The following is a 13,413-nucleotide window of genomic DNA, read 5'->3' as shown; positions in this document are numbered from 1 at the left end:
TTATTACTAAGGTTGAGAATAATTTAATTTTATAGGTAGTTAAGGGCAATAATGTAATTCTAGGAACAATCTTGTAATGTAAATTAAAACGCTGTAAGTGTATCGATAGGTAGGCTAATATAAGTTTTACATTATTATTATTATGTTGGAGCCCAAGGCATTACGTAGGTGGTGGGGTGGGCGCCGATTGGCTAAATGAATTGGGCTCTTGAGTTTTTTAATTTTAGGTAAGCTAGGACCGTAATGTAATGAATAGGTAGGTTAAGGCTACGTTGTAACACATACTCATTAATAGATTTAGGGTTTAAGTTTTATATTATTATTACTAAGTTGGAGCCCAAGGCATTACGTAGGTGGTGGGGTGGGTGCCGATTGGCTAAATGAATTGGGCTCTTGAGTTTTGTAATTTTAGGTAAGCTAGGGCTTAATTGTAATGAATAGGTAAGTTGAGGGTACGATAGCCGATTGACTCTGGATTTCAAAGTCTCTTGTCAGAGGTAAGCCTTGGTGGCCAGTGGTGAACCGGCAATGGTTTACTATCCGGACGGCAATGGTTTACTATCTGCACGGTAATGATTTACCATGCGGCATGGCCATAGTCTACTACCCGCACGGCTTCCGGACGGCAAATGGTTTACTATCCGCACGGCAGTAGTCTACTATCCGCACGGCAATGGTTTACTATCCGGTGCCCTGGTTGTCGGTGAACCTCTGTGCAAGGAGGGAGAATGAAGGGGGACTTTCGACTATCGTACCATTAACAATTTAATATAGATTAGTTAAGGTAATTGAATAGGTAGATAGGATTATTTTTATTAAACAATTTGAGATGCAGGCACCGCTAAGCTTTCTGATGAGAATCTTCTCTTTATCTTTCTCTATCAACAACAATCTGGAGGAGGACTGGCACCAGTTTTGGAGGACAACGTAGTAGGAACCGGAAGGCACGGTAAGTTTCTTTTTACAGTTTGCCCTATTATTTTATATTGTTTGCTATTATTTTTATTTTGTAATTTTTTGCTTCTAAGATTCTAAAATTCATTTATACTACGCTAATAACAAAAAATTTGTCTACAGAATGATGAGAGGTGGGCAGTGGTGGGTGTCAGCACGTTTCAGATGGTAGTCTCATGATGGTGGTGAGGAAGAATCAGCTCGTTGGCTGTTCGACTCAAATTCTGCAGTTCGGATGACGTCTTGTGTGCCGACCAGATTATGGTGGTCGGTGCAATGGAGTTCAATAACGACAATTTGTTAAGTAAGTTTAGTTTAGATTTTTTATTTTCCTCATTCATTCATTTTTTCACTCAATCTTTACAATTATTCCTCCATTAATTCATTCTATTCATATATTGTTACATTGAATCATGGTTTGATTGATTGATTAATTCATTCATTCACTCATTTATTTATTCAATAATTTATTTGTTTGTTCCTTCGTTCTAACATTCATTTACGACTACGCTAAAAAAATTTTGTCTACAGAACGATGAGAGGTGGGCTGTGGTGGGCGTCAGCACGTTTCAGACGGTGGTCTCATGATGATCGTTCCGATGACAATTCGAAGAAAACATTAACGAGAACGACTATTCGGTGCGTCTCAGATGATGGTCCGTGCAAGGGGGTTCGTCCGTAGTGAGTGAAGAAGTTTCTGAAGAGTGCACGCGCGCACATTTACACACACACACATCTATACAACACATACATACACAACATACATTCATTCGGTGTCGTTGTTGTTATGTTTCTCTTCAACTTTCTATCCTTTTTACCAGACTTTAATTTAATTTATAGGTAAGTTAGGGATTGAGATGAGTTGAACAATCGTAGGTAGGCCAGGGCTTAACTTTAGTTAAAAAGTTTCAAGTAAAATCAAAACTTTAAAAAATGTAAAACAAAATAGCTGATGCATGTAAAATTTGAAATTCAAATTTGTAGGTAGGTAGGTAAGTAAGTTGAGTTAACCATCATAGGTAAGCTAGGGCCCTGAGAGTAATTTAATTGTAGGTAGGTGACTGACTACTATTCTTGTGACTTCTTACTAATTTTTTGTGATGTTTTTGTTTGTTTTCGCATCGCAACACCACACCAACAAAACACATTACTTTTTTTCGTCGTCGCCTTGAATTTTACCTTTTTGATCAATCTTTAGTAATGTCTATTTATTTATTTGTAAAATGTTGGCTGGTTTCTGGTTTTATATTTTGGTTACATAATTTTTTGATATTTTCTGTATTTCTTTGTATGCATGTATAAATAATTTATGTTCGGTATCATTATGATATGCTGTGAACCGTTTTTACTAATTGTTCGTGTTACTTGAATCATTCTTCGTCTACGACTGACGTGTGTTACATTTGTTTGTTTTAAATCCGAATTTTTTTAAATTGACATTTTTTAAATTTAAATTTTCCGCCATTTTTCATTTTTGATGTGATGTCAAATAAAAGCAACTGTTGTGTTTTTCTTTCCTTACTAAAATCTCAAAATTGTTTGTAGATACGTACGATTAAATGTTGATTTGCGCTTCAGCAAGCCTTGCAAATAATTTTTTTATTGTTTCACCATAATTCGTTCGTTCATTTGGTTCATTCAATTTGGTTCATTAATAAGTTGATTGGTTGATTAGTTGATTGAATGAATGTTAAATGGCTGGTTTATTGGTTGATTGACTGATTGGCTGACTGACTGGCCGACTGACTGAATACAACGCCAAAATATTTAAAATGACGTCATTTCCTGCAACGACAACAAAAGAAATTCTGATTGACTGGTTTGGTCTGCTGTATTTGATATGTTTTTGTATAATGATTAACAACATTAGCGTGAAAAGTTTAATTTAAAATTTTTTCAAATGTCAAGGTCGGTTTCTTTGATGTGTTATTGCTAAATCAAAAAACTTTCTATTCTCTTTACCGGACTTTAATTTAATTCGTAGGTAAGTTAGGGATTGAGATGAGTTGAACAATCGTAGGTAGGCTAGGGCTTAACATTGGTTCAAAAGTGTTATGTAAAATAAAAACGCTAAAATCTGTAAAATAAAATACTTTAGACATGTAAAATTTCTAGAACGTAGAAATACAAATTTGTAGGTAGGTAGGTGAGTTGAGTTAATCATTATAGGTAAGCTAAGGCCTTGAGAGTAATTTAGTTGTAGGTAGGTGACTGACTACTATATTTCGACTTTTAACTATTTTTTGTTATATGTTTGTTTTTGCTTCATACCATCACACCAACAAAACAAAACATACTAAATTTTTTTTCGTCGTCGCCTTAAAATATACTTTTTTATAAACAGTTTTTTTAATAATGTCTTTCTATTTATTTATTAAATGTTGACTGGTTTCAAGTTTTTTTTAATTTGGTTAAATAATTTTTGGTATTTCTTGATTTACTTTGCATATATGCATGTATAAATAATTTCTTTTTGGTATGTTGATTTAGCCATTATGATATGCTGTGAACTGTTCTTACTAAATGTTCATGTTACGTGGGTGATTATCCTTCGAGAACTTCTAAGGAGTGCATTTGATGATAGAAACAAAAAGTTGATTGAACGTTGAAGGCGGCTGGACGATATAATCAGATAAATGTTTACTCTGAGTTCTGACATACATTTTAAGACTTATAATTTGTTTTTAATATTTTAATTGTTGACTTTTTTCAATAAAATTTAAAAACAAAAAATCGTTGAGTTGAATTTCGTTCCAAATTTTATACCTGAAAATAATCGAAACCGAAAGGGAATTGATTTTATAACATAGGACTGAAACATCATCACTATATAATAATAAACAATAATAATAAAGATTTTTTTAATGGTCGATATTTCGTTATATTCGTTTGTTTAAAATCCGAAATTTTAAAAAATTCACATTTTTTTATTTTTTAATGATATCAAATAAAAGCAAAGCAGCCATGTGTCTTTCTTGCTTCATTAAACTCCGAAACTGTTGGTAGGTATGTTCGATTGAATGTTTGTTGGCGCTCCAAGCAAACCTCGCAAATATTTTTTTTAATATATTTTTAAAATTTTCTTTTAATTTTTTCATAATTCAATATATATAAGCACACGTATAACCAGCAGCATCATTTAGAAAGTTTAAATTTTTGAAATACCAAATTTAAAAACATTTGCATTAGTTAATGGTTAATTAAATCGCAAACTTATAAGAATAAAAAAAATTCACGTCGGTCTGTAAGTTTTGCATTGCATACGTATAGATATGAACAAACAGAGTTTAGGCTTCGAACAAAAAAGAGCATCACCAAAATAGAAACTAATAATTCAAACAAATAGCCGAATAAGAATAATTTAAGAGTAAAAATAAACAGACATAGCTACACATATTCAAGTTTAAAATAATGATACAGTCCACCAAGCAGACCACAATATAAATAATCAGTTCAATTGTATTATTATTTAAAAAGGCAAAGATTTATGATATATGTAACGCGCGCACGTAAATACACATACACACACATAAACACACCACACAGACATATACACACATACACTATTCACAAATATACTTCTATATAAGCTAGATAACATACAGAAATATGAAACACAATTGTAGCAGCAAAACATTAATCAACGTATTTAACAGCAACAACAAGAACTATTTAAAAATTAATTTTACAAAATTAAAAGCAAGGTGATATTGTAGATTAATGAAAAAACGAACAAAGGCCTATACATCAGTGTACATAAGTGTGCGCGTGTGTGTTAGAGTTTTATCATTGTTGAAAATAATATTTCATTGAGTGATATAATAAACACATTATAAGTGATAAAGTTTTTGAAAAAATTTTAAAAATTAGTTTAGAAAAAATTAATGTTTGACTGCTGAAAGTTATAATCAAAAAATAAATTGAAAAAACAATTTAAATTAAGCATATGTAATATAAGGACAGATGAAATTGAAAATAAATTTTATACAAAGCTAGATACGAAAAAACCCAAGGCTACCTATAAACAACAAAATTTTATATAAAAAAAAACCTGAAAAAAATCGACAGCATTAAAAAATAAAATTATTAAATCAACATAAAAACAAATCAAAAAACAGTGTGGAAAAAAAAGCTTAAACAATTTGCAACTTTTTGACTTCAATAAAATTCCTAGCCACCTCGTCGTAATTACTGATACTGAAATATTCGGCGACGTTTCTAAAGAACCCTCTGTTGAAAGGGTTCATTAATCTACCCCTTGAATCGATCAAGTAGGAGTACCGCGCCCAGTTTGCCCGCTCGTTCGTCGTCATTCCACTCGTCAGATTAATAATCTTTGAGGGAAAAAGATAGATGAATTAATTATCTACGACTAGTATCTTTAGTGAAAATGATATATGGACTAATTATCTGTGGGTAGTTACAGTCAAACAGTATTTAAATATCGATGAATGAATGAATGAATGAATGAGCGAATGAATGAATGAATGAATGAATGAATGAATGAATGAATGAATGAATGAATGAATGAATGAATGAATGAATGAATGAATGAATGAATGAATGAATGAATGAATGAATGAATGAATGAATGAATGAATGAATGAATGAATGAATGAATGAATGAATGAATGAATGAATGAATGAATGAATGAATGAATGAATGAATGAATGAATGGTCTTCAGTAGTGAGACATATATAGACACACAAACACACAGACGAGAACAGAGACAACTTCACTAACGGTGCAGACGAAGGCCAGCGCCGAGACAGACGTAAATAAGGTTAGCATGAATGTCCCAAACCAGATGAAATAATCAGCATGTCCAATTAAGAAGAGGTAACCGCAGAAAGTCAGTGATACGAAGCCGAGCAGCAATGTTGTTAGTGTGAAGAAGAAAAACCAAGCCCTGTTTGTATTCGGATGATTTTTTTTTTGTTGGTTCAAAAAATGATTCAAAATTTTTTAATTTCTCAATCAATTTTGAAAAAGTAATAGATTAGTAAAGATATTATTATAAATTGGAGAACTGTTACAGGCAAAAAATGATTCCACACATTTAACCTTATTAAAATCGCGCAAAACGGTAAAATAAAAAGTCGAAGACCGTTTAGAACTTCATCCGAAAAAGTGTGTTTGTGTGATTTGCGTGTGTATGTAAAATTTGTGTGTGTGTGTGTATGTAATTTGTAAGTGTGGTTTGGGAATATATGTATAATTTGTTTATTTAAAATACTAAAATTTTAATTAACCGTCATTTGAATGAATTCAAATAAAAGCAACTACTGTGTTTTTCTTTCTTTACTAAAATCTCGAAATTGTTTGTAGATCTGTACGGTTAACTGTTTGTTCGAGTTTGAACAGGCCTTGCAAATTTTTTTATTTATTTTTGTTTTTATTTTTATTTATTTGGTTCATTCAATTTAGTTGATTGATTGATCGGTTGGTTGATTGATTGATTGACTGACAGACTGACTGGCTGGCTGGCTGACTGACCAACCGACCGACTGACTGATTGTTTGATTGATTTATCTCATAGTATTGTATACATGAGAAAAAATCCGATTAAGCCAACCTACGGCTTCAGTAAGCCACTGTTTTTCCCCTGACAAAAGCAATTTCTATATTTATACTGACAAAAATAATTGTGATATGAATATATTGATTTATTTAATGCATTATTGTACCAAAAATTGCTATCGTAAGAGTTCTATGAAACCCTGTAAGCCACTGCTGTAAGCCAACGTATGATTTCAGCAACCAGTTTCTGTGAGCATCAGCAGAATGTAAAATATTCATTGAATATAATGAAGATAGTTGTTCAAATAACAATTTTGATTTATTTAGGCCGTTTATTTCATAAACAAAATTTTTTAACATGATTGAATAGCGTAAAACAAAAAGAATGACTATAGTTCAAACCTAGTAAGCCAACCTTCGGCTTCAGTAAGCCCCCGAATTTCACCGGACCAAAAGCAGTTTTTATATTCAAATTAACAAAAATAATTTAATAATATATAATTCTATTAAGTAAAATTAAATAGAATTACTACAATGTTTTAAGCATATTAAGTAAAGTAAATATTTCATATAGCTTGCTCGTTAAAATCCATGCAATTTTGTAAGCCAACGATCCAAGCATGATAAATAGCCCGACCGATTGATCGTAACTTTTGACTCGAACGATAAAAAAACCATCCTACAATTCTCCTCCAGAAATTAGCTCCTTGTTCGAACGTTGAAAGTGAGCGAAGGCCGTGATATTTATCCTAGCTATGTGCATCAATTCCTTAAACATACAACTTATTTTTTTAACTATGCTATGATTTAAAAAAATTTTTATGTTTACATCAACATTTTTTGATCTAATAATGTTTGTCTTACTATTTATTACAAAACTTCTAAGAAATAATTTAGTTTTACAAATATTTTTGTAGTGCTTCATTTTTTAGATTTTAACCGTTCGGTTATCAGTACATCCTTAAAATATCATTAAATTTTAAATTAACTTATTACATTTCTTCAATGGTAATGCACGATCGAGTTTGGCGATGGACGACGATCAATTAGAGAAGTTAGTTTTTTTTCTTTTTGTGCTGGCTTCTACGCTCCTATAATTATCATTTTATTATTAATTTCTCATTAGAGTTAAGAGCCTCGCTACGTTTGTGAGTTAATTCTTCAAGGTTTTATTTAGACCTCTTTAGTTTAGTAGAGAGAGTAGTCATATTCCATTTCTATTTCTTAAAAAAATAAAATTTTAAATTAAAGTTCTACTTTTTAGTAGATATATAAATAATTATATACTATATATATATATATATTAGATAAACTAAATTATTATTATTATGTTATTCACTCTATTGACATTCCTCAGAGGATTGTACTGTGATTATTAAATGTAAATCCTTTGTTGAACAAATAACTTTTTTAACTCCCTTCTGAAATCTTTTTCTGGAACAATTTGTTTTAATCTTAGGTACTATTTTAGATAGATATATATATATATATATATATATATATATACTATGGGTAGAAGATTGTTTTGTGATTTTTGATTTGTTAGAAAGAAATGAAATACAAATAAAAATAGAATTGTTTAGTCAATTTAGAACATTTAAAATTAGATTTAATCACTAATCAATTATTTATATTTCTATTATATTACATAATATATTATCACTTCTTTTTTCTGTTATTTACTTATTACTGTATGTATGTCTCCATCATGACATACACTGTACAATAACTGTACATTCAATTATACCTGGGCAGTCACAGTCAAGCAGTAAGCTAAGCTAGTAAGTAAGAAAGAGAAACACAACAAACAGTTCATGTTACTTGCTTAATTAATTTTAGTTAGTAGAGTGCCATCCACACAAATATAACAAAGTTCAAGCATAATATTACTTTCTTGATCATTTTTATTACTCCATTTTGTTCTTGACTGATGGATAATCATGGTGGGAGGTTTATTTGGATTGCATTGTAGGTAAAAAAAGATTTATATATATTATAACATGAGTGTGTCTTAGTGTGCTAGCACTTGCATGTATACAGTTTTTGGATACATTCAGGCTTAATAATGTTTTTCAATTTTTTTTAAATTAGAACGACTGTTACAAATTATAAATAAATATAATTTTATAATAGGAAGATAAATTTTTTTTTTTTCCTAAATAATTTCAACAGGGATGCTGTGAAAGAGATTATGATAGAAGCAAAAGTTAACGAAGAGCTGGAACAGTGTTGTAACTTTTTTAATTAATTTTCAATCTTTTTTTTTAATAAAGTTTACAAATTTTTCATATATTTTTAGAATTTAAATTACTTGAAAAAGATTTGAAATATGGCTAATGTACATTGCTATATATAATAATGGTTCAGAAGTGTAATATTTTATATACATATACATTTTATATTTTGTATATTACACCATTTAATTTTAGTTTTTCAATTGTACCAAAGATCAAACAAGGCCCTGACATTAGCTCAGGTGGCTTTAAATCCCTGCATCAACAAAAGACTGTATTTCAAAAACCTTGTCAGCACCCTGAGGGAACCATTGAATCCGAAAATTGTTCGAAAGAGGAAAGTGGCTGGACTGGATTGTGATCTTTCCGAAGAAGAGTTCATCGAGGTTTTGCATTTATTTAAAAAATTATTATTATTGTTAATTTTATTGTTAATAATTAATCTGAATCAGATAACTTGAGAATGGTATCTCGAAAAATAGGAGATTGATAAATAATTGAAAATTTAAATTGGAAGGTAATTGCAATTAGTTAATATTAGAGTAGCACTGTGTTATTAATTTCATTGTTACATTTTATATATTTTTCTCAGTTAATTGTAAAGTTATTGAACCTGAATTTATGATAACAACTTTTGTAGAAAAGAAAGAAATGGCAGAGCAAGAAGTTGGTGACAGGCAAGGACTACGACCCGGACACAGACTACATTTACGATGCCCGCAAGTACTACGACCCGGAGAAAGAGCAAGAAGCAATTGAATACAGGAATAAAAGGGAGGCTTTCCTTAAAATGAAACAGCAGAAACAAGAAGAGCTGCAGCAGCAGCAACAAATCCAACCACCCTACCTTGCTACAAATTTCAAAACTCAAAGTGATTTTTTCCTGGCTTCTAAGCCATATCTTCGAAATCAAGGGTTTGCATATAGAGGAGGTCGATTTCGAGGTGTTCATCCGTTTGGAGGCCGTTTCAAGAGACAAAGAGGGTTCATGCCCCAAATGATGGGTTACTACGCGGGGGGTAGAGATGGTTCTTACCAAAATTACGAAAGCCCATATCCGGCAGGGCTGGAATATAATTCTTCGAATGACGCCTGGCTTTGCGGTGGCGATATGAATGAGCCCAGGTGTTACAGCGATGTTGGTGGGGGGGAGAATGAGGACGGCGTGGGGTACCATCGCGTCGGTAGCAGTTACAGGCAGGATGTTCCAGATGAGGATGGTGGTGGTGGTGGTGGCAGTGGTGGTGGTGGCAGCAGAGAGAGAAAGAAAAAAGTAAAAAAGTTGTCAAAAAAGAAGAGTAAGAAGAAGCATCATCACAGGAAATCTGATTCCAAAAAGCGTTACAACAGCGATGATGGTGATGATTACGACGATGGTGACGACGGGAGAGACCCCCTCCTCCGTGGTGAGGATGACGTCACTGATGACGCTGATGAAGACGACGAAGAGGAAATAAACTTGAGACAACTCAGAAGAGAGCTGGAGCGTAAAAAGCTACAACTCAAGCAAATTTTTTTGAAAAACTCCCACAGTGATGGAGGTGGAGAAGAAAACGAGGATGAGAGGGCATTGAAAAGTAACGACCCTGATCTCTCAACATCATCACAGCATCATCACCCTCGTCGTCATCTTCATCGTAAGAGTCCATCTGAACTTCATACAAGGAGCAATTCTTCCGATTCGTATGGAACTCCCGAGACCAGCCCCAGTGAACAACGCCCAGCTGATCACAAGTCTGCGAGCTCTGATTATAAAAAACATCGCCACAAGCCTAGCAAGTCACCGTCATTAATTTCCTCCTCATCCTCATCATCGCGCAAGTCATCTGCAGCAGCAGCAGCAGTGCCTGTGGAGGTTGATGAGAAGCATGCATCAGGGTGGAGGCTAGCATCATCGCGCGACAAGATGAGAAAGAGAAAAAGGAAGATGACGCAGAAGGATAAGAAGATGGCGAGGAACAGCAGCACCAACAACAACTCATTCTCTGAGATATCGAGTGATGATGGTAGAAGCAGTTGTGAGCGAGCTAACAGAAGAAATTTCAACGAAAATAAACTTAACCCTCCATTGGCTGACGATAATAATGATGACGAGAAGTGTGATGATGATGATGGAAATGGCGGCGATGCCAAGAACGCTGATGACGATGACGATGAAATAAAGTTGCTGAATGAGGGGAAGAAATTAGCTGAAGTGATTAAGAGAACGGAGGAATTGTTGTACGGACTTGGAAATTGCACGAGCTTCACTAAGATCAAACAGTATGCCCGCTCATATTTCCTGAAGACAAACATAGACGAGCAGTTGAAAGTATTCCTAAGTAGGCACATTGAGAGAAGCTGTAGTGAGGTGGCCTACCATTCGTCCTCCTACATCGAGTCCCAAGCGGCCTCTGCAAGTTCTGCTGCTAGGAGTAAGGATGACATTGATGTTGGCACTCTCGAAAATCCCCACCACCAGCGCCACTCGGGTCGCCCCGGCGGCAACTTCACGAAGAAGTACAAGATCAATCAGGTCATCAAGTCGAGAAGTGGTCAGAACTCAAACTCTTCTTCAAGAAAGTCTTCACCAGATGTCAGGAAGAGCAGAAGTCATCGTAGAAGTCGAGATACTAGTCAGTCCAATGGTAGCTCCATACACAGCGATGATGAGGATGACGACGATGAGGAGGATGATGACCAGTCAAAACATGAAACATCTCACAAATCAACCGCGAAGAAATCAACCTCAACTCCTTACGCCACTGATGACGTCAAGAGGAAGAGGAAAACGCAGCAGCAGCAGCAGCAGCAGAGTTCTGCTGACCAATCTGAGAGCTCTTCTTCCGATGAATCCAACTCGAAAAATTATCATCCTCCCCAACGGAAAGAAAATCATTCTAGAACTCTGAATAAATACATCAACGATCATGCTACGGGAAGAAAATTTGAAAACTTGCAAATCAGAGTCACCAACTCAGCACTGATGCAAGCATCCAAAACTAACAACAACAACAACGGTAACACCAGATATAACAACAACAATTCATTTTGTTACGGCGACGCTGGCGATCAGGTTAACAAGCCACCGCCAATAACAAGGCCACACCTACTACCCGATCCTGCTCCTTACTACCTCAGAGGTGGCGGTGGCGGCAGTGGTAGCTTCGTTGGCAGCGGCCGTAGTAGTAACGATGGCTTCTACAAATTTAATGATAAGGTCTTAGAATATGAAATTGGTAACAATAACAGTGGTGAGAGATATTTCAATCCCTACAGAGGTGCATATTACGATGGAAGGAGGAAGTTTGAGAGAGCTGACGCCATTGTTAGTTTTAAGAATTCAAATTATAAAAATGCCATTTATGAGGGTAATGAATTCGAGCTGGCCGATGACGAGCAACACTTTTCGTCTTCTTACAAGCTGCTGGGCAGGCATAACTCATCCACCTTCTATGCCGATGTCGAGTGCGACCATGCCGATCATTACAAACAACATTACAGAGCAGCAACGTCAAGCAGGGAACATCGCAAAGAACGAACGCCGACCGATCACTACCCAACGAGTCATCGAAACTACAAAAATTACTCTCTAACAACAACAACTACAACCTACCCGACCAGCAACGAAAAAAACAAATTAGAAACTCTGCTAAGCAAGAACAGCATGGTGGCAGACCAACTAAGTCCACCACCATCTTCGGCCACAAACTGCAGCGGCAGCAGCAGCAGGAAATCGATTTACGAGAGGTTAGGGAGGAAGTTAGGAGATGATGTCAGCTGGAACTCGAGGCGACCTCAAGTTATGAAGATGCCCGGTCCGACTAATAACGCCACCTCTTCAACTTTCATAACTCCCGAATACCAAAACAAATATCGAACCACAAGAGACGAACCGCTTTTGCCACAGTTCAGCCGAAACTTAAACAGGCACGATAACCTGATGAGAAGATATGAAACTTACCAGCAACATCAACATGTGCAGCATCGACCGAATTTCAAGCCGTACATCACTAACTATGCAGCTAGTAGTGGCTTCGGTGCAGGTAGTAGTAGAAGTAGCAGCAGTAGCAACCAGCCAACGAAAAAATTTATTCATCCTTTGGTTCACTCATCATCGTCATCGTTTGCATCGTCTTCATCTCATTTCAAGAGAAACTTGTTATCATCGTCGTCCTCTTCACCAACAACATCATCGCTAGCATCGTCAGTTCGGCTGCCTAAAGCTTCAAAAAGCCTTCAGTCTGCTGTTAGCCTGGTCAAGAGATGAGGACGATGATGTGGATCTTTTGAAAATATTATAATTTATAAATTAATAATATTTATTATTATATTTATTATTATTGTTCTTATAGCTACAGTTATGAAAAGATAAAATTGGTAATTGATTTTTCTCAAATATACAACTTTTCAAATTTGCTTTTTGTTTGTTTGATTGATTGGTTGGTTGGTTGACTGATTGATTGATTGATTGGTTGGTTGGTTGGTTGGTTGGTTGACTGATTGATTGATTGATTGATTGATTGATTGATTGATTGATTGATTGATTGATTGATTGATTGATTGATTGATTGATTGATTGATTGATTGATTGATTGATTGATTGATTGATTGGTTGATTGATTGGTTGGTTGGTTGACTGATTGATTGGTTGGTTGGTTGGTTGGTTGGTTGGTTGACTGATTGATTGATGAATACGTTTGATGGTGATGAATTATAAATTT

General features: G+C 34.5%; 2 protein-coding genes across 2 annotated transcripts; one reads left to right on the top strand and one right to left on the bottom strand.

The window, feature by feature from the left end:
* Nucleotides 1-5,087: 5,087 nt before the first annotated feature.
* HELRODRAFT_179909 (hypothetical protein) lies at nucleotides 5,088-6,836 on the bottom strand (the record flags this gene model as incomplete). Its single annotated transcript, XM_009028689.1, has 3 exons — nucleotides 5,088-5,288; nucleotides 5,700-5,865; nucleotides 6,676-6,836. The coding sequence occupies 3 exons, from the start codon at nucleotides 6,834-6,836 to the stop codon at nucleotides 5,088-5,090; spliced, it is 528 nt and encodes a 175-aa protein (XP_009026937.1).
* Nucleotides 6,837-7,507: 671 nt separating this feature from the next.
* HELRODRAFT_179908 (hypothetical protein) lies at nucleotides 7,508-12,959 on the top strand (the record flags this gene model as incomplete). Its single annotated transcript, XM_009028688.1, has 3 exons — nucleotides 7,508-7,530; nucleotides 8,925-9,096; nucleotides 9,351-12,959. The coding sequence occupies 3 exons, from the start codon at nucleotides 7,508-7,510 to the stop codon at nucleotides 12,957-12,959; spliced, it is 3,804 nt and encodes a 1,267-aa protein (XP_009026936.1).
* Nucleotides 12,960-13,413: the final 454 nt, after the last annotated feature.

This window comes from Helobdella robusta, assembly GCF_000326865.2.
Source record: "Helobdella robusta unplaced genomic scaffold HELROscaffold_57, whole genome shotgun sequence".
In the NCBI taxonomy this organism is placed as follows: domain Eukaryota; kingdom Metazoa; phylum Annelida; class Clitellata; order Rhynchobdellida; family Glossiphoniidae; genus Helobdella; species Helobdella robusta.
Note: the sequence above shows the minus strand (reverse complement) of the source record. Positions and strands in the feature narration are given on the sequence as shown.